Source organism: Metopolophium dirhodum, chromosome 9 (assembly GCF_019925205.1).
Source record: "Metopolophium dirhodum isolate CAU chromosome 9, ASM1992520v1, whole genome shotgun sequence".
Lineage (NCBI taxonomy): Eukaryota > Metazoa > Arthropoda > Insecta > Hemiptera > Aphididae > Metopolophium > Metopolophium dirhodum.
In genome coordinates, this window is record NC_083568.1 from 4,934,521 (window position 1) to 4,957,152 (window position 22,632).

At 30.4% G+C, this 22,632-nt stretch overlaps 1 protein-coding gene across 1 annotated transcript; it reads right to left on the reverse strand.

Moving 5' to 3' along the window:
• Positions 1-1,366: 1,366 nt before the first annotated feature.
• Positions 1,367-22,069, reverse strand: LOC132952237 (alpha-tocopherol transfer protein-like). The gene is made up of 7 exons (XM_061024465.1): positions 21,877-22,069; positions 21,049-21,192; positions 16,514-16,670; positions 12,303-12,555; positions 9,206-9,316; positions 6,425-6,533; positions 1,367-1,899 (listed from the first exon to the last, which is right to left on the reverse strand). The coding sequence occupies exons 1-7, from the start codon at positions 21,914-21,916 to the stop codon at positions 1,763-1,765; spliced, it is 951 nt and encodes a 316-aa protein (XP_060880448.1). The 5' UTR covers positions 21,917-22,069; the 3' UTR covers positions 1,367-1,762.
• Positions 22,070-22,632: the final 563 nt, after the last annotated feature.

Consider the following 22,632-nt stretch of genomic DNA (forward strand, 5'->3'; position numbering starts at 1 on the left):
TCCGGACGGGCGGCTGTCTGGGTTAGACGGTTTAACACGGCGCCCGTAACCCGACTTTTTTTGCATTTTTTTTTCACGTTTTTTTCACACTACAGGTACATGTTTCTATGTATTGTATTGGCTAATATATTATGTGTCTATACGTTATTTATTTTATTAGGAATTATAATTGCACATTTCTCAAAATGTCGGATTGCCTATACCTATAGGTGGCTAACTTGAAAGTTAATCGATTTTGACTTGAGATGACTGACTTGCTAGACACTCCAACACGGTTTTCGACTTTACACATTTTACATAAGAAAAAAAACCGGACATGCGACGTCACATGCCACTCTATCCGCCGCAGTCGGATTGCTCATTTTGATTCCGTCTTAGACGGGTGATGACTGACTTGCTAGACACTCTAACGTCCAGGTTTTCGAATTTACATTTTTTTACACGCACAAAATAGCACCGGACATATACGCTGGGGGATAGTATCATTGAATTGCCGATTTTCTTGGAAGATATCTAGATACTGAAACTCGACTTTCAAACTTTCCCGCCTTCGAAACGAGACCGCCAAAGAGCCATATCGGAAATTCTTATCGCGAAATCACCCCCGAACACCAAATGTAATAATTGTAATATAATCATACACATGTATTTAAAGAGCCACGGGGGCGGATATTTTGTCCTCATACCCGTCCCCGTAAAAACTAAAAAGGCCCTTGGTGTAAACCGTTCGCCCCACTGAAGGCGATTTCGGCACTGGTCATAAGCACTCATAATAATACTTATCAATGATAAAGACCAGTAGCTACAAGTAATAAATTCGATATCGTTCGACCCGAAGGTCGATGATAAATTGTCAATTGATAACCATTGTGGCATACTAGCTGCCGTACTGGCATATTGTACCGGTAGTAACTGTCTACTTATTTCCTAAAACAATAGCAACAAAATTACAAAGGGAGGGATTGATCCCCCAACCCCTCCCCCCTCCGTAAATTCGCCGCTGGTGTCGCGCGCGCGTGTGTGCGCGAGTAGCCGTCGTCGAATGCCTGTGCCGCACGCGTTTTGATGTATGTCGTGTGCAATCCGTTCCGGATGGACCACCGTGTTGATGTGGATGTAATATTATAACATTATGTTACAGTCATTGGATAATGTATAATGAATAATAATATATTAATGTATAGTGTTATATTATGCCATTATGTAGAGCGATAGGAACCTGCACGAACGGATAAATGATAAATCTATACGATAATAATCTATAGACGTGTACCTCTAACCGGACGTTGGCGACCGACGGATGACGATTGCATTGGCGCAAACAACGGACATTTTCAGCATTAACGTAGGTTGTTCATCAATATTGTTTTTTTTCATAATAAACATATTTATTTTATACATATTATATTATATACACATATCGCCATAATTTATAGCTACTATAGCGTGTTACCTAAATACCTATATATATATATTTAAATATACTCGTGCAGTTTGTGTACAGTGTTGCGAACATATAATAAAGTTTTACGTCATTTCCTAGGTTTATAAAAATATAATAATAAAAAAAAAAAAAATATTACATTTTACCACAACATCATAGTTATAAGTTTTTTTCTAACAAAATAAGTTAAATAAATACTCATAAATAAGTACCTAATCTTATTTTAACCCGACCCGTGAATATATCGTTATAAATTGTGGTTCTTTTTGTCTTTCGATTGTTGTTAAAAGTTGCAGTTTGTAGTCAAGATTTATTACATCAGTCGATTTCCAACGATTTAAACGAAGTTGATATTGACTTCTTACTCTTTTTCGGCCTCTTTGATTCGTCGCATTTGTATTGATAGTCGTTTTCAAACAACGGCTTCATTAATTTCATCCATTCGATAAAGTGAACTGTAAAATCAAAATTAATTATAATAAAATTACCTATTAGTAGTTTTTTTTTTATTCCTTTATTTGCTATTCCATAAATCGAAAATTAAAAAACAAACCGAATTAATCGTATAGGTACACTATACATTTTATCTTTGGTTACTTATTTATTATAGGTAGGAGTGTGAATTCTCTTCTTATTGTAAACTATAGGTCTTTAAAAGCCAACATAGGTATCTCGAAAAATATTCATAACTTATAGTTGGTTTCTTTGGAAATTATATTAAGAGGACGTCACACACTCACGCCCATTATAGACGTCCTATAAACTATATGGAGTACATATATGTAGTAGTATATCTGTCATTTTTTTTGGTAGCATTAACCGATAATTTTCAACAATTAAATGACCTGCGAGCATGTGACGTCCTCTTAACAACACTTTAATTGCATATATGTAATGATTTTGTGAAAACCAATATCCGGTAGGTATTTCATCACTTTTGATTAACAAATGCAGAAACGTATAACTCTTAAGATTAGTTTTAAACTCTCAAAGAGAAAATTATAAGTTTTAAACAAAATAGCAGTGTATAGTTACAATAACAATCTACCTACGTACACCGCGTGTCCTCGAAAACAGGGTACATTGTATAATTTATTAAATTACCCATATTACTCAATACTCTAAACATATTTTTGAATTCTGTTTTCGTGACACACTCAACTAGACTGTTAGATCATCAATCTCCTGCAGACAGAATTCTAAAACATGTACCTACATAGAGTACTGAGTGATGTATAGGTCACTCGAGTTATAGAGTGTACCCAGTTTTCGCGGACACACGGTATACTATAATAGTGTGCTAAATAGCTAATGATTAATAATAAATAATGAGATAACAGAAAATAATAATCTATTAACATGCGTTATGTCCGTGTGCATAGTCAATATGTGTGTCGCATATAAGACATATAGTTTGACATACAATTTTATGTTCAATAAAAAAAAAATTATATCCGTTATAATAGCCGAATACGTCTAGGGTGTTAATACATACTTACACTCTCAGTAAAGTTAGATAATAACAACGACTTATGTATGTATTGCCGTATTGGAAATACTAATTTCAGTAAGTATGTGGTATTGGCGTAGAAATTATGTGTAATTTTAACGTATGTCCGTATAAGCAGCGTACCAAATAGACCCACAGACTCTCTCGTCGGGCAATTTTAATATTTTTTTGTAATGGGATTTTGATAAATTACTACATACACAAACTCAAGGCAAAAATACTTATAAGTTGTAATATAATTTTCTCTTCTGGGATTATAAATTTATAGAGCTCAAGTAATTATATATATCGTGCGTGTGTGTAATAACAATTTAAAAATGAATTACTATCATTTATGCGTGCTATTCAATTAACTAGGTATGTTTAAATTTTAAAGTCGGTACAATGGTATTTGTTAGTTGTTGTTAATCTCCAACTAATTATCATGACCCAAAAACAACATGTTGTTGATCTCTGGCTACCGATAACCTATATGCGCGAGTATTTATCGGTTAACTATCGATTGCATGGATCATATAGCAAATTAAGGGATGTTATGAATTTTATCTGCCCGACCGAGTGACCCCACCACAACTCTCTAGGTACTAATAAAAAAAAAAAAAATGATTTTTACCCAGTGACCTACCCGAAGTGGTTTTTCATATAAAATCGAGAGATGTTTACGTCATATATTTTATTTTGAATATATAGGTATTAAATTAAATTAATGCGTATAATATACTATATTTCATATTTGGGTTTAATACACTGCAGAGATGGTATAATATTATTATAGACGTGCATTAAATAGCCTTCGAAATAAAAATGTATAATCGAGATAATGAAGGTAATCGAGGTAGCCAACAAGTATACTTCGAAGTGTATTAAGGAGGAGCCTGCAGGAAGTGGTGGTATAATGTAAAATAATACCTAGTGGCTAGTGGATACCCATGTGGACTGGTGGATAAGGGGCATGTACTGCAGGGAGGGAAGACAGACACCCTGGGGGACATTCGTGATTTTCTGTGTTTTTGGACGATTTGTAGCACTTGAACTCACAAAGTGTACGAGGTAATACACCGCACGGGATGTCCGACCGTGAGTTAATATAAAAAAATCTCGTCGCAGTCGTCCGCATGACCCAATTACAGACGCGCGGAGGTGTACAATTCGCACGATAATATATACGTGTTGTATTTAGGCGTTTATAGCGATACTTATATAGACGATATTATAATATATATATATATACTACCCATCTATAATATAGATTCTATATATATATATATGGATATATATATATATATATATATAATAATCCCCCGCACGCTTAAAAGGTGGCAAAACGGCGGTGAAAATCAAAATCGGACGCGTTCGCTGCCCGGGTCAAAACTCGCGATTTAACCCCTGCGCGCGCCGTGCAGCGATGGTTAATGATAACATGGTATTATAATATTGTAATCGCGATGACACCGACCTACCTACATACGTACACACGTATGTGATAATAATATTATGCACGCGCGTGAATACATGTTTTTGATGTGCCATTATATTCGAATATAGTATACCAATACGTATGTGGAAAGCACGGCGCGATACTCTCCCGCATCGCTCCCACCACGAAAAAAATTCCCGTACGCCGATATTACGCAACGGCGACGGACCTTGAGAACAGAGCGTACAAGTGTACAAGACGTACGCGACCTAACCTATATATTATACAAAAGTTGCGTTCGCACTAGTAATAATAATAATAATAATAAGGATAGTATACCTATACGTCCGGACGACTGCGTAAAAAATTATATATTATATTATTTTTGCATAAACATTATCACAATAAGTATAGGTAGGTAGGTATACGCCCGCTACGTTTGTGTCGTGCGTGTCGTGCACGTAACTAGCTAACCATAAACACATAATATTATTGCAGTATATGGGTAATATGTATGATGATATATATCATCCGTACTGTGTGTACAGCAGTAGGTATAGACGAGTCGGAACCTATGTATAACCCGGCGACTGACTCTATGAGCACACGGTGATTCACCACCAAGCGTGCTCACCCCCCCTTTATTTCTTTCAATAATTCGTTTATTCTCTTTGGAATTTTCCAATACACTAATTAAAGACCGTATCTTCAAATTATTGATATTTTTTGTGCTACTTAACGAGTGTCCTGTGGAGATACAAACTTCTGTTTTTCAAATGAGAACCAATAATAAGGGCCCCGCAATTAGGTTGAAAAACAGAAGTTTGTATATCCACAGGACGCTCCCTGAGTATAGTACAACAATTCTCTGGTATTTAAAAAAAACTGTCTACTGTGTATACCTACCTATATTTGAAAATTCCAAAAATCAGATTTTGAATAATTACATTATTGAAGAAAAACAGGGGATGAGGTCGCTTATGGTTATTCGCCCTGTAGAAAATTACAAATTACCTATATCATCTATACATGTCATATAAATGAATATTATAAATTTATATTTGATAGGTATACTGTATAGGTACTATTTTTTTTCCGTTAAAAGTCAGCTAACACGGAAATAAATAAAAAACCTCGTACGGATGACAATACAATGTAATATATTACATATATATATATTTTTATATACTAGGTTTAAGGCTTCGACGACCGAGGTCATTAGCCTGTAGGTCGGTGGAGTCGGTACAGTATTATATAGGGTTGGAACCGTTGGTGCGGTCGGTTAGGAGGAACACGTGTATGTGTATCCGAACACTATACACACTGGCGTATATTATATTATTATACCGGCTACCGTCATATTATATCGCAGCTGGCTTTCGCAAAATCGCACGCGATTCGCGAGTTCGCCGACGATACAGGAAAAAGAACACGAAATCGCCCTGCACGATTTTATACTCGGCCGCGTACGCGTGGGTCGTGCACTTCTCTATATACCCGTACGATTGCAGCTTCCCTGCACCATGGGGTGCGTTCGAATGTGAATAGTTAGAGTAGAGTGCGTTTAGAGCAGGTTAGAATTAGAGTAGAGTAGAGTAGAGTTGATTTTGTTATATTTTCGGAGATAAGCGTTATAATCAGTGGAGTTAAAACAACCAGCTATACCTATTTTTTAGGGGGTTAAAGAGTTAACCCGGAGCATAACAACTCTGCGTTACCGAACGATAGTACAGAGTTAACTCTGCGTTCCCGAACGAAGTCGGGGGGTAACTATTTTTTTATAGAGTTAACTAGAGTTGAGTTTTGGAACGCACCCCAAGGGATGGCGATACGACGCATATATACAGCTTGCACGCATATAGGTAATATTGTGTGTGCGATGGACACGCGCGGCCGCGTAACATTTACAACGTCGTGACTGTATTATAATATATACGGGAATGACACATTGTCCATTATATATCACGTTATTGTGCATGCATTTAATACTATATTATATTGTAATATTGTTATGCGTTAATACTATATTATATTGTAATATTGTTATGCGTACCGTGCGTTTTCTCAATGGACTGCGCCAGGCCTCCGTAGTCTTCGAGCAGACACTCTTTCGGCACCGCTCCGTAAATTTTCTCCACGTCTCTTTCCGTGTAGAAGTGCACCTGAAACGAAGCCGCCCGGCGGCGATGACTTATTAATCGCGTTTCGCCGTCAGTAAACAACGTTATAATATATTAATATGTGTGTATACATATTACAGGCATAAATATAACAATAATATATATACATATATATACGGATAATAGATCTGCCTCGATCCGCGAATAACTTAACATAATTATTTCGTTTTGCATAACGTTATTATACTGGTGCCTACATTAAAATGATGTCATCGCATCAGAATATGCACTGCACAAATCGATTATCTCTTTATAGATCGATAACTCGACACACACCATAATATTATATAACATAAGAACACATAACACCCTAAACATTTTTATACGTACATTTTATATGAAAAATGTCCAAACTATATTATCTCCTATAGGTATAATGCAATACAATATATAAACGAATAATTTTAACGTCTTTTTTTTTTTTCTAAAATTTAACAGAGTTAAATAATAATATACATACAGCTGCTTTTTAACGACACGCCATAGTCTCATATTTATATATAAATATATACACGCACAACCGTATTATACAATAATGTGTATACGGACGCGGCGACGTCATTGTAATTTCAAATGGGCTAATCATATTTGGTTGTCATATCATTAAGGCCGTCAATATTTCTGCCAGTGCCTATATAATATCAAGTATATATCAATATGTGCGGTGTCGTCGTACCCGGTATTTCACTCACTGGCTCGATATAAAAATATAATATGTTGACCGGTTCGGCTCATATCGATGGCGACAATGCAAAAGGGCATAAGCGACATTTTCAAAATTATTCAGGAGAGCCAAAAAAACCTTTTTTTGAACAATAATTACATTTTGTAGATTATATTTTTAATTTAAAAAAATATGATAAGAATAAAAAAGACGAGTTATACTATATTCAAGACAATTGTTCTTCGATTTTTTTTAGTTAAACGTTAGTATTAGTTAGAATTGGCTATTATTATATAATTTGGTGCTTATGCCCCATTCATTTCCTTACCTATAATTTTCGTCGATCACGATTTCTGTGATTTTATAAAAAGCGTATGGTAAATATTATATAGTCCGATAAATTATAAATTATAGAGTTTGGGTATACCGTTTGCCTAATGTCCTAATATTATATTTTCGCCGCCAGCCGACTATATATATATATTATGTATTCGAGAAGTGGGCTCAAGTGGCCGTCGGCAGACACGCTGTTAGATTATGACATATCAGAAATTTAGGAGCCGATCTGCAGCGATTACACTGGAAATCGTAATAATGTATACGATCGAATAATAACCTAACCCAGACACCTCTGTATGATATGATATTACTAGGGCAGAGGACTTGTAGCATTTGCATATTTTTTTTGCACAGTCACAAAACAGCAGAGTGCGAAACAAATGCGTTTCATGCTACCACAAAGCTAGTTTTGAAATTTTATTGTGCATTAAATAATGCATATTTTGCGTTTTTTTGGTTTTTAGAGCATATTTTGCGTTTTTATGGTTTTTAGGGCATATTTTGCTTTTTTTTGGTTTTTAGTGCAAATTTTTTCCATTTTATACTTTTAGATGCATATTTTAAATAATTTATAGGTTTACCAATATTTTTTCTTCAACGTTTTTATTTATTTATTTATACATCCAAAATAACGTTGATATTATCGACGATATTTCTCGAGATTTGCTGATCTAATGCCGCAATTTGTCGGGTTATTAATTAATTATATTATCAAATAATTAATTGTAAGTTGTTAAATAAAGTTGTAAATAACATTTTTTCATCAAAATAATAAGTACCAACAGAAAAATTCTTATTTTTTATTCAAAAATATCCACATTAAAATGCATATTTTTTTATACTTAAGTGCATATTTTTAATGCATATTTTGTATATTTAAATGCATATTTGGTGACTTTTTAGAGCTGCAAGTCCTCTGCCCTAGATATTACGAATGTATCGCAGATGTAACTTTATCGAATGCGCGCACGCGCGGTCGGACTTTAGATTCAATTTTAAAACTATAAAACAACTAAAACCGCGATGTACCATTTTCGTTCGACTGATGCACTATTGGTATGGGTATTTAAACGTTATAACGACCGGCGCGAACGACCCGTGTGGTACAATGTTTACCATAGTGATTATTAGCATTGGAAAGTTGGGCCCAAAGTCACGTTACGACGCGTCAGGTGAAATTTCGAAGGAGCGTACGCGACCGATAACTGTTAAAAGTACAAGTGTTTGTTTTAAATATTAAACACGGCGACAGAAGTAAAATTACAAACACGTAACGGAATAGGCAATAATAGTAAAAGGAAAAAATAATAATCGTTCTCGCGCTGTACAGTATTTAAAGAGTATATAGATCTAGTAGACGGTACGCGGACCGTGAACTAGTTAAGACTATGCTTAAGAAATGCCGTGAAGTGAATAAGTATAATAAACCGAGAATTGAACCGTTGTAGGTAGCCAACCAAATGCAGCGAAAAAATTCCAACAAAAAATGATTATTCGAAATAAAACGTCCGTATGAAAACTACATATTTTACAGCGTTTTGTTCAGAAATATAAACTGAAACGTTAGCCCGAAAAAATGCAATTGATATTTATTTTACCTGCATACGTATTCAACGCAGTTATTTTTTTGAATTAATTAGTTCATATTTACCATACTCAGCAGCTCTTTTTTCATGAAAGGTTTCAACAACATCATAATTTTGTCAACAATTGATTGTGTGTTTAGGACATGAATACCCTTCAGACGAACAGGCAATCCTTCCTGGAAAAACAGTAATATTCTCAATTATCAACGAAACGTGGTAACAAAAAAAAAAAATTAATTTACTCCTAAAACAATTTAAAAAATATATTGAAATGGATATGAGTATACTGCACGACACTTAAACAACTAAACAAATCGGTACCTAACTTGCATCTGGATTTTATTTGAAATATATTATTTATTAGAATACAAGTATTTGCCTAAATTGAAGCAACACATATTGATATTTTACAAGAAGACGAGTATATTATACAAATCAAGTGTTTGTAGTAAAAGTAATTTACTGCTTATTGCCAAATATTTTCATTAGACTAAGCACAATCGTTATATAATGATAGGTACTTATCTCCTATTAAATACTTAATATCATACACAGTTCGTTAAACTACGATATTAAAAAAAATTACTAGGTATATACCGCGTCGGCCTATAGGCCAAGGCCGTGCAACAAACGTTTACGTATTAGTAATGGAATTATTAATATATTACATTATTAAAATCAATAGTAAAAGTTACAAAAATCGCATTTCTCCAGAATACAGTTGAGTATTGTTATATGGAGAGCGTATAAGGTATAGGTATTCTATACATGTGCACGAAATGCAATTCTTGCACTCTACGACGGTTACGCATACCAGCAAAGTAACTGTTAAATAAATAAAACGATTGGTTTTTAATCAGAAATGTATTTTATTCGTAGCTGTGTACTGGACGGAAAAACAAATCAGAAAATGTACACTATTGATAAGAGACATACTCGCCGTTCCCTTTTGCCCAATGTTAAGCACCCGGGATTCAACACGCATTTGATTTTCTATGGATAGCGGGTCAGTAATTAACAGGTGCTATTAATATACCGGTCATTGCACATTATATTGTATAAGAATTTATTATTTTACCATCATAGATATAAAAACAAATTGCGATTTTGTATTGCAATAAGGTGCACAAAATAATATGCATAGGATATGTGTTTATGAAATATTTTACTTCACATGAGTAGGTATGTTCGTAACATATACTTTAACGCTGCGTTTTATCGAGAATACTGATATTCAAGCTTTCGGTATAGCTATAATAATGCACGCTATTGCTATATCTATATACATCGGCCCATCAAGTAAGGAAAAGCATGTTCGCTATACGAGCGTGTTGCTAAACTTCCTGGTCGATGGGTACAAATAAAATATAACCAATAATTAATTTGTAATTAAATTCTATGAACATGTATACAAATTGACATTTCTGTAACAGCTAATAAACACGTACTTATAATAAACAACAACACGTTGTTAATTTGCCTTCAATAAACGAAATAATGTAAAAAAAAAACAATACATTTTAGAAAAGCAAAAGATTTAGTTGATTGTATATGTTTATGTCAATAATTAGGCACTCAAAATGAAACAATGGTTAAGTACGTACCTAATAGCGTGCGGGTAAAAAAATAGGTATCGTCAATAGTATTTTTGTAAAATTAACAGTGTTAATACTTATTAGTTATTAGATATCACGGTCGTTATAATGGATGGTTATTGGTTAGACAGTTATTATAGATTCATATAGAATATCATCGAAGTATAAAAAATTAAATAATTAATATTAGGCAAGTACTATATTTAGAAAAACATTTTTTTTTTGTTACTAAATTATAAGTTTAGAATCCTGTTGAGCCGATCCGAGATTTTTAATGTTGTGGTGATCGAAAATAATTTTTACTAAATTTACTCCAGTCTTGATTTTAATCTATAGAATGTATTTTATAGGATATGTCGCAGCGTTCCTACTATATTATGTTTTCCTACATCCGACCTAAGTGCAACAAAGCAAATTTGCTTTTAAAAGAACCGATTCTGAGGTTTCATCTTTAATATTTAAGTGAAGTGGTGACTGGTGATCAAACTTAAAGGTTAGAATATCATCAATGGCACCTCATTATTATTGGATTTTAATTTAAGATAGAGTTATAACTAAATATTGTATACAGATGTTCATAATTACTTTTAGTTTTAAAATAAAAATAACAATAAAAGCCCCAAATAATATATTTTTATTTTCTCATCTCTAAGTTAGGTTTAGGTAATTGGCCAATTAACTCTTATATTAAAGCTAATAATACAAAATGTATTTTGCTGAACTCAAATTTGCCGGAATCGGAGAGAGAAAACAAATCTAGTTTGCTGACATCCTCTTAAGATGCGAATTGCGATATAACATTAAATATTGGTTTATTGCATTTTATAGAGTCGTTGCAACTCGCCATCGTGTGTGAAAGACAGTGAAACATTCGGATACGACATTACTTGTTTCAAATAAAAGAGTTGTATTTATAGTATTGTATCCAACATACTAGGTGGGTATATAAGTGCATCTTTACGTTTCTGTGTTCTCGTCAACCTTGATCTAATTATTTGACCCATTCGCAAGACCAGAAAAAAAAAAGTAAACAACAACTACTGCAATCTGCAGTATGACAATCGGACTATAGTAGAAAATAGTATACATTTATTTGAAATGTTTATAGTCTGTTTGACTTATACATACCGTAACTCGTTAAGTCAATTGCCAAAACACTAAAACAACTATACCTACCTAATTTTAATATTTAAACCTGTGTTTTGTATTGAAATAATATTATACACAAACGCATGACGTATTATTATTTTATAATGTGAAAAACCTAATAAAAATATATAGGCGTCGTGTATTTTTCCCCCGACTACCGGCCAATTACATTTTTTTTTCAGAACAGGTGGACTTTATAATTCAATTAAACATTTCTCAGCCGGAGAAGTGTTGACGGTATACCTAGTAACTGCGTGTTATGTTATAAATTGGGCATTTAACGCGGAAAACATATTATTTTTCAACGGTAGGTATACAATCTATAGGGATAAATGTGCAACACGTGATAAAAAAAATCAAGGTTTACACGATATGACTATGATTTAGGTGACCGTAATATATTTTATTGTGTACATACTTGTATGAACGTGAAGAATTTTCGGAGTGAAGATATGCTCAGTCTGGTGAGATGGCCCAATCGGACACCGCGCATGTCAAATAAGAATATATAGCCAGGACAAGTACCGTCCACCTTGAAGCATGCATCCATTGCCATAATCAACAACTTTACACCGTCGTTAAACACATATTTATTGGCCTCGAAAATTCGTAATTTGTGGTAGATGATTTGGTAGTCATTTGGGCTGCGAATTGGCAAACAACCGTAATCTCTGCAAACACAAGTTTTTATGAATTCATATTGAGACAGTGTACAAATAAAATCATTTTATTTCAAAAATTGTAATGTTGTTGTAGCCCCATTGACAGTTTTCCAAATGTCTTACCAAGGTTAGGTTTCTTAGTAGAACTGGATAGCTATTGGTTCTACTGTAATTCAGATTTTGTGGGTGGTAAAATTATAATACAAGTACCCAGTAGGTACCTACTAATGAGTACCAAAACACTTTCATCAGACATTTTTAGTTTTCAACAGAATTCATTTGATAAGAATTGTAATTTTACGTGTAAGTACCTATAGAAACTTAAAATCATCTTACAATTATAATGTACTGTGTTATTTTTAAGATAACGCTTTTAGAATTATTTCAAAATTACAGAAATGCGTTGATATGGCAAGCATATTTTTATAAGCTGAAAAAATTAATCAAAAGTATAAGCAGGAATAATATGGCAAATTGAGTTCCACTTGGAAATTACATACGCTTTTAAATGTAATTGTAATTCCTACTTAAATATCACGAGACAGTATAGGTAACTTACCCAAGGATTATAATACATTGTGAAGGATGACTACTTTTTACTTTAAATATATAAATAAATAAATACATTGTATGATAATGACCATCGAATCAAAATATCTATAACAATATACGAATGCGTTTTTATTTGGACTTTAAGAGTTGAGTTATATAAAATTCACTCACTCGGAGATTTTTTCAGTTACCTATATCTAAATATACCGGCACACCGTGATTGTGTATTGTGCCAGTATATTATACATCCTCCATATTATCTATATTTATAGCTACCTATATAATATAATACCTTATAATAATTAGTAATTACTAGTAATCCATTATTTTAGTATAGTATTATATATTATATTAGTGTATTACATAGATTAAGCAAATACAGTAAAATACCAGATTCCTAATTATGTATACTGTTTAATTTTATATATCCTAATTATTCCTATGACATAATAATATGGTCATGTGGTAATTGTTTTTCAAAACGTTTTAAATTTAAATAAATCATATAATCAAAAATTTAAGATAAAATAAAACCAAACAAAGTAAGTTAATTTTAGGTCGGGTAAATTGTACGCATCGATGCGAATAACATCAATTAAACAAATATATTATATTATATTATATTATATTATTATATACCTATAATTGTTAAAAAATGTTTAGTTTTAAATATTATGTAATTTAAAACGTGTTCGTATAGTCCAATTATAGTCCAAACCCATACCATACCTACATAAGTTAATATTATATTTTTAAAACATAACACAAAATACAGTAAATCGTTAAAACTCCGTTTAATCGTTTTATATATTATATATTTTTTAATTTGTTGAAATCATATTTAAATTAATTTGTGCACCCCGGGGGTAGGTAGCTAATAAGTATTAACTAAGTTATTTAAAAATAAACATCGTGAGGCGTGTTTATCAAAACATGTTTAAAATATAATTCTAATTTTTACACGTACCTATTAAAATGTTGTTACTTATTACCAATAACACAAATTAAAACGACCTTCAATAATCAGGTAGAGATAAAAACTGCATGGCTTATTGTATATGTACATGTAATATTAAACGTAATCATTTACTACTATAGATGCTACGAAATACTGATTTTCGAAAATTTTTAATGGTGTAGATATATAATCCACAGGTTATAAAATATTAAAATTACTATCGGCGAAGTGATCCGTTGATCTTTAACTACCTATATACCGGTCTAATATAAATTCGTATTTGTACGATTTACCTACTAAAGAATTTTACGGTAAGTTGATAAAAAAGCGATAATCTGGGAAAAGGGTGTGTAGGTATATGTTTTTTTTTTGTGAATGCGTTTTACGAGTAAGTATAGTTAGGTTATGTATAGTTATAAATATTATCAGTAGAAATGAGTTTCAATTCTTGATTTTCTGATTCAAAGTTGTTACAATTTATTTCGATTTTTGAGTTGTGGATTTGAAAATTATTAAATTTTTTCTATCTCTTGAGGTCAAACTGAATACAAATTATTTCCAGACTACCTATTTCATATTAATCAAGCATAATATGCTTTCGAACTGGTTTTAAATTCGTTTGTATCAATGATGACAGTTGTTGATAGGACGCCACATAATCCACATGACGTGCTGTCTCCGTCTTACGAACATATAAAAGATTTGTGTTCATCAGTTCCAAATGTTCCAATGATGTGTAGACGTATAGTAATAACTTTAACAATATAATGAATTCACCTATTATCAAACTTAAATCTAAAGAGATTATATGTGTAACAACGTGAGTTTTTTACAATATTTCAATGTATACTTTTAATAGACAACTTTAAAAGCATTTTAATTTTAAACTATAAATTTAAGAATTTAATCAAAACCGATGCTGAACTATCAGTTTTTAATGTCATTTGTAACTCTGTTGTTGTCATATACTTTTGTTTTTTACGGTGGACAATACAAGTATATGATGGATTTTGACCTCTCATGAAATAAAACCTGTAATTTACATTTGTGTGACGAGAACAAAATATAACCTACAGTTCAATCGGTGGTTTCCTGTCGAAAACTAGGTACATAATCACTTATACAGGGTGATTATTTCAAAAACTATATTAACGTTTTTGAAAAATATTTTTTTAATTATATATTATTTAAACATTACAAAAGTACACTTTTTATTGTTACTATTTCTTAAGTTATGATTTTTTTTCATGTCCTATTCTGCAGCAAAATTTTATCTGCTGCCCTACTGTGCTCTGCCTAAGTCCGATTTAAATGACTTAAAATTAAGTAAAAAAATATTTTAAAATAAATACTTTAATAATTTTCAACATAAAGATTGTTTACTGTTAGAAGAATCACCCTGCAGAATTAGTTTTAAAACAAATTTAATAAAAAATTATTTGTTACATTTTATTATTTTAATCGTATATTATTTTAGGTGCATAAAACTTAAAATTTAGATAAAAATCAAAAATAAATAACAGACAAAAGTTAAACAATAACTATTTCAAAGAACTAAATATAACTCAATATTTTTACTTAGCTTATTATGCTAAAATTACATGTAAGTCTACATATTATGTAGATATTATAATATTCCTTTTGTATTTATACTAGTAAGTACCTACTAAGTACCTAGTAAGTTGGTATATATATGTGTAAACTGTACATGTTAACGTTAATCTAAACATTTCCTATTTAACCAATGCGTTGCCAATATTGAAATGCCCAACTTGGACCACTTTATTGTCAGTTATTCATTATTATGCATTATACAATATACATACTATACATTTGGTATTCCATATTATTATACATATTTACGATCTACCGACTGTAACAAAACGCCCACCATTTCTAACATACAGACTTTAGTACAATGTTTGAAGACTGCAGAAGTAATAAATTATTAGTTATTAATTATTAATAATAACTATAGATATAGTGAATACTAAATACTACATATGTATATTATTTTTATTTCGGTTTTTTTTAAATTTCAAATTGTTTAGGCATTACTAGCAACATCTATAGGTTTGTGTTCATGTGCAATAAATAAATTATCAAAAATAAAATTTAAAGTCGAAACTAAAATTAAAAACAAAAACTAGCACATACACATTTTTAAATTATAAACCAATAAGTCACGGTTTACGTTATATGTACGATGAATTCAAATAAACCAGTTTTCAGTACACTAAATAAAATAATTTTTATCTCGGTACCTAGTTATTAAAACTCACTGTACATGTAGGTACTGTAATGCAACTCTGTATTATACAAGTTCTTACAACAAGTATAAAAACACAGTAGGTATACTGAACAGTGAACACTGAATAGCCTTCAGAAACTATCAGACATATTGGACAATTGTAGAAATAACACCATAAAAACAAAAAATTGAATAACTTTACTTACAAAACATTGAGGGCATTGACGAGTTCTGGCCTAAAAACGTCACGATTCGCAAAAAATTCTGGAGTTTCTGTTTTGAGTGTGTAGTAAATTTCTATGCAAGTTTTGGTTTGTTCCATATCAAAAAAGCAGCTATGGTAAAAAAGTATCAGCATTTCCTCTGAAAAATATTACAGTGATGAATTTCAATTTATAATAATATATTAGGTATTATAACATTATTTATAATATTTATATTCTATATATACAGGGTGATTCACCAAGCCTATAAAAACTCCCATTTGTTGCTTAAATAATGAAATTATTGAAACTCTGATTTTTTAAATTTTAAATATACCTACTCAAAGACCACTTTTTAAAATTCTTGCATTTTTTTTTGCACTTCCTAAAGTGTCCTGTGGCAACATTGCGATACATTCTGTTTTGCTAATGAGACCCTCACCCCCCTTTTCGACTTTACATTATTTACCAGATCGTTTTTCTGGGAATGTTGACGTATCAGAATCAAAATTCGAACGAGTATTTTTTGATTTATTTAACTTTGTGTACTAATAGGGTACCATATATGATAATGGGTTTAGAAGATATAAGGATATTGTGATTTAAAAATTTAGGTGTTTAATATTAATCTATCATTATTAATAATTTGTGAATATGGACCAAGTATAATAAATATTTGATCCAATATTACATCTGTTTTATATTTTTGTAAAACAAATTTTAAGGATTATTATCCTTGAAATCAACATTTTAACAACTGAGTAACTATTATACTAGTTCTAATTTTTAAATTATGTACATCAACATTTTCAAAAAAACTATCCACTAAATAATGTACAGTAAAAAAGAGTGTTTTTCATTTGAAAAACGAAAGTTTGTAAAATAAAAATGTATTTAAAATGCTCATTTGATAATTCAAGTAGGAAGATGTTTTCAAAGTAAAATTTGTGTTTATACTAGGTAATAGGTATATTGTTTTCTTATAACACACAACCATTGTCTGTATCTTTGTACAATATTAATTGTTTGAAGTATCTATTAAATTTGCCTAAAAAATAGAAACTATAAATGTAATTATTACTCCAATTATGTTTATGAATTGTAGAAATAAAAAAAAATAAACAAAATAATTGCATATTTCCGTATTATATACTTTGCAATATGCTTGTTATACACAATAACAATGTCACAATATGTATAGCAATTTATATTTTGAAACATTTTCGTTTTAGCTTGTTGATAAATATTAAAAGGTGAATAAACCTAATACACTAGGTACTTATAATTTATAATTCATGTAGATACATGAATTTCTTATTCGTATGATCAACTGTGACACTATATAAAATATATTGTCAAATATACTAATAAAATTATAAATAATAACATATGTTTCAGGACTTAGCCGTACTCCGTGGTATAGATGTTTTAAATTTCTAAATAGATGGTGTACCTATCACAATTATTCATAGTAAAACTTTAGAAATAATAACTTATGTAATTTGGTATATATAGGTAAAATGTATAATTTCATTTACAAAAAAAATCAAATTTATAAGATTTATAATAAAATTCCACACCATCTACAATCTACGCGTATCAAATGTTAGGTACCTAATACAATTTTTAAAACAACCGACTGACGACTACTAATCGTAATAAAAAAAACATTTAAAATAAGTTATGCCCGTTTTTAGTTAATCGAAAATTGAAGTCGTGAATTAAAAGAATCTAGAAAATTAAAAACTATTCTCACTAAAATTCAACTTATTTTCAAGGTAGGCATCACATTTGATTATTTTGCCGGTCACCGTTTTAATGACATACATATTTTTCGGAAGCATTGTCAAACGAATAAACTACGCAAATATACGTATACGAACTGTTATGCATAATGTTATAATGTACTTACATCCTATAAAAAGGTTTTTTTTCAGCATAGATACACCTGATATGTACGATGTGCTGGAGTAATGGAGTAGTTTTTATACATGCGGTGCGCGGTGGTAGTGTGTGGTACAATAAATGTAATATGGTAATTAGGTATATTTATTGTTTGTACACTTTGAAATATAAAACAGGCTTAATTTTATCTTTTCGTTAATATTATTTGCGCTGTATGTCAAAACATCAATATTTAAATATATGTATTTATCAGTAATATATAAGATTGTAGGTACCAATATGATGTAATAACAATATTGTTCAACTTCAGACGAGACATATTTTTACTTTCTGATTTCAATCACCTACAGATAATATAAAAAGTGCATAGTATAGCCTATATAGGTTGACGTGGGCCGATTTAATCTACAAAATAATTCCAAACATCCAAAATGTCGACTTAAACGAATTATCCAAATCACAACTAAAAATTAATGATCATTGTTTAAAATATTCTTATAATTTTTGATACTGTCTTGTTTGTAATACATTTATGTTGCCAAATCATACATAGTTACAATATCGCTTATAGGCCTTTTTTTTATTGGTAGTGACTAAGAAAGGTACGTTGTAACCTGTATAGATACCTACCGATACGGCGTTTCCTACAGATGGGGAATTGCTTGCGCATTATATAGGTACTTATATTAGGTATCTACCCTAAGCCTATTTTCCTAACCAAAATTGATTAACCCAATTTGCTTTGGTCGATAGATCATACAGTAATATCTAACTTGTTATATTATATAACTACTTAGATATTTGTTATTTTTTTATACTATTTTAACATATTCTAACGTAAATGAAATGGTTTATAGTATTATACTATAAATAAAATGCACAAGACATAACTGATAATAAAAATAAATATAAATAATGCTTACTAATTAAAAACATGTCTCTATAACTAACTTGCTCATTCGTATGTACACATAACAAAAACTATAAATTGTAATACTAAAAGATCATTAATTCAGCAAAATCTAAAAAAAAAACCTTGATAGTAACATAAAGACCTATAAATATGTATATTTTTAACGAAAATCTGAAGGCAAACGACATTATATAAACCATGTTGATTTAAATACACTAAATGTTATAGTTATTTTCCTGTTCAAGTACAATAGTTCATTTAAATATAAATACTAGGTACTTTATTTATGATTGACATTAATAAATTGAAAATATTATGAACACATTGAACACAAAACTGTTTACAAATATATTTTATTGTTTTCCTTATAATGTCGGTTAAAGTTTATTTTAAATTATAACTATATATGCGTATTGTGTAAAAAAATTATGAAATATTAAATCATTAAACTATATTTTAACTACAAATGATAAATTTTTTTTAAAAATCCTAATCACTAAAAAATGTTAAAACAAAAGATTTTAACAAAAGTCAAGTTTTTATTTAATAAAATAAATGTTGTGTAGGTACTTAAAATTGTATTTCATATTTAATGTTATTTTAATTAATTTTATAGCTTGTTGACAGAATTAGGTGCCTCCTATTCAATAAATAAGATCCCAAATGTATTATAATAATTCATAATGGCATAATTCATCAACGCCATAATTATAATAGTGTCCACAAGTTACCAACCTATATAGATATTCTAATAAGTAATATGCTGTATAAATGAATCCAATCATAATGGTATTTAAATATATTAAACCTAGTGATAATATATTAAAAAGTTAACAAAGACAATATTACTAACCATTATATTAGAAGAATATTGTGGTTTCTTAAAATAATCTAAACAAAATGCAAATATCAATTAAGCGTAAACGAATTTAAGTTATATCCTTTAAATAAAAGAAAATACTTTCTTGAGAATTAAACTATATATTTCATTCAATAAAAGGTAATAAAACAACACTATACGTTAATGCTATAATATTAAATATATTAGGTATATAAAACAAATAAAATATCAACGTGCATTTATTTTATATAAAAGTAAGTACCTACCTATACCTAATACAGTAATACATATGACCTATATATGTATAATATATACCTACACACCTGCGTATTACAAAGGTGCTATAATTATGACTTCTCTACTATAATTATTACCTATGTGTATTGTTTATAATAAGACTATAGGTGACTTTAAAGTTACATCGAGAAATCCGAGTAAACTAATGAAAACATTTACAAAATCTTCATGTGTGTTCAAAATTCAAATGCATTAACATTTAACTTCAAAAAATACCTATGATGTTCACATTGAATATTAATACCTATATGTATTATCAAGTTGAATTTTATTTAATATACATTTAAGAATGTAATTAATTAAAAAGTTGATTTCATGACGATCATGCGGCATTATGCTTTGTATATTATTATAATTTTGTACTTGTGTGTACGTGATACATAATTTGCTTGTTATTGTAAGTATATAATTAGAGTAAAGATTTAGATTAAATAAATTACATATGTAAAAAAACTAATTATAACTTAATAATAGATTTACACATATTTAGATCTTTAACAAATAATAACAACACTTTTAAATAAACCATATATTTAAAACATAGTTGCCAGTTGGTATTTTAATTTCAAAAAAATGACTTACCTGGGATGTTTTGTGGTAAATGTGGTTGTGTAACTAACCATTTTCTTAAATCTTCTATATTTTCTTTAGATATTTCTGGATTTTTTGCATATTCTTCATCTGCTGTAATCGGCACAATTGATTTTTCTTTAATTTTTGAAGATTCTGAAAAAATAAAAATAAACTATCAGTTACAAATTATCAATTTTAAAAAACAGACTCAATATAATATGACTTTATAATAATAATAATTAAAAAATAAAATAACATTTAAAATAGTCTAACTTAAAGAAGTTGAAAACACTAACAATATTATGCAGCTTAAATGATTTTAGAAAAACGCGAAGAATACTCTGCGGAGAATATTAGGAGAATTAATAAAAAAAAAACAAAGAACGCAAGTTACAGGGGACATCAAAATATATTATTTTATATAATATTATCAACCGTGATGCCCATGGGGCTGTCGGGGTGGTCTGTAATATATGACTTATAAATATATCGTATAAAATCAAAATGACGAACACAATGATTTGATTTAGTCTATATATATAGTATCAACCAGCAGACTTATAACTTTGAACGAATGCTCTTTTTTTTTCCCCCGTCAATTCTCACATAACTCGAAGAAGTTATAACTCATCATTAGTTTACCATGAACCGTGATTTTTTTCAAATAATATTAATTAAAAGTCATCAGTCTAGAGATTGAAAAAAAAAATCCACGAAAGCCGGTGGCAAAGTTGTTGGTTACCAAGGGCCTTAGGTCTTCGGAAGAAACTAAAAAATGCCATGTTTTTTTTGAATTGTTATTGTTTTAAAACGTAATGCGTATAATAAGCTTCTTACCCTTGAGAACGATCCCAGATCCATCGTTTATTAAAGGCATGATTAAAATGTATCGGCGAAAAACGAGCGCGTATTAGTTTTCTGTTCGAGCACAATACAGGTATTGGCATAGACCATAGACGACCGTCGGCGATCGAATCGTTACGTCTATTCGAATGATGATATAGTCCTATAGGTCCTATACGAGGTGCACGATTCCTTCACAAGCTGCCGTGGCAATAATGACTTGTCATTGGAGGGGAACGGATAAACATTTAAATAAACACAGCGAAAAGTGGTGGCAAGGTCGTCGAGTATAATATAATAATATTATACGCATACCAGTTTTACGTTACGATTCGCGTACGCGTGTGTACATAATAATATGATGTTCGTGAAGAAAACAATCGGTTTTAATATTATTATTGTCGATCTCGTAATTATGTTATAATATCGCAAAACGTCTCTTGTATAGCCGGTTGCACTGATTGTATACGGAAGGAAATACAATGGTATTAAAATATGATCCGACAAAACAAAAAATAAATATTAATAATAATAAAATTATATCAGCTCAACAATTATAGGTACCCATAACGGTTGCCATATTATTTTACCTTTATTGTTATCATAAAATACAATACATAATACATCGTGTACTTTTCGTATGTTTCGAGATTACGAAGAGATGGACGTGTATATCTATATTAACATGGCACATAATTCCATCTAAACTCTATGGATTGAAATCATTGATTATAAATAACCTAACGAAGG

Coding starts and splice junctions, on each gene's coding strand:
- LOC132952237 (XM_061024465.1), bottom strand. CDS start 21,916: ATGCCTTTAATAAACGATGGATCTGGGATCGTTCTCAAGG. Junction 9,317..12,302: donor AATTCTTCACGTTCATACAA/GTATGTACACAA, acceptor CTGTTTTTCCAG/GAAGGATTGCCTGTTCGTCT. Junction 1,900..6,424: donor GTCCATTGAGAAAACGCACG/GTACGCATAACA, acceptor TTGATTTTACAG/TTCACTTTATCGAATGGATG.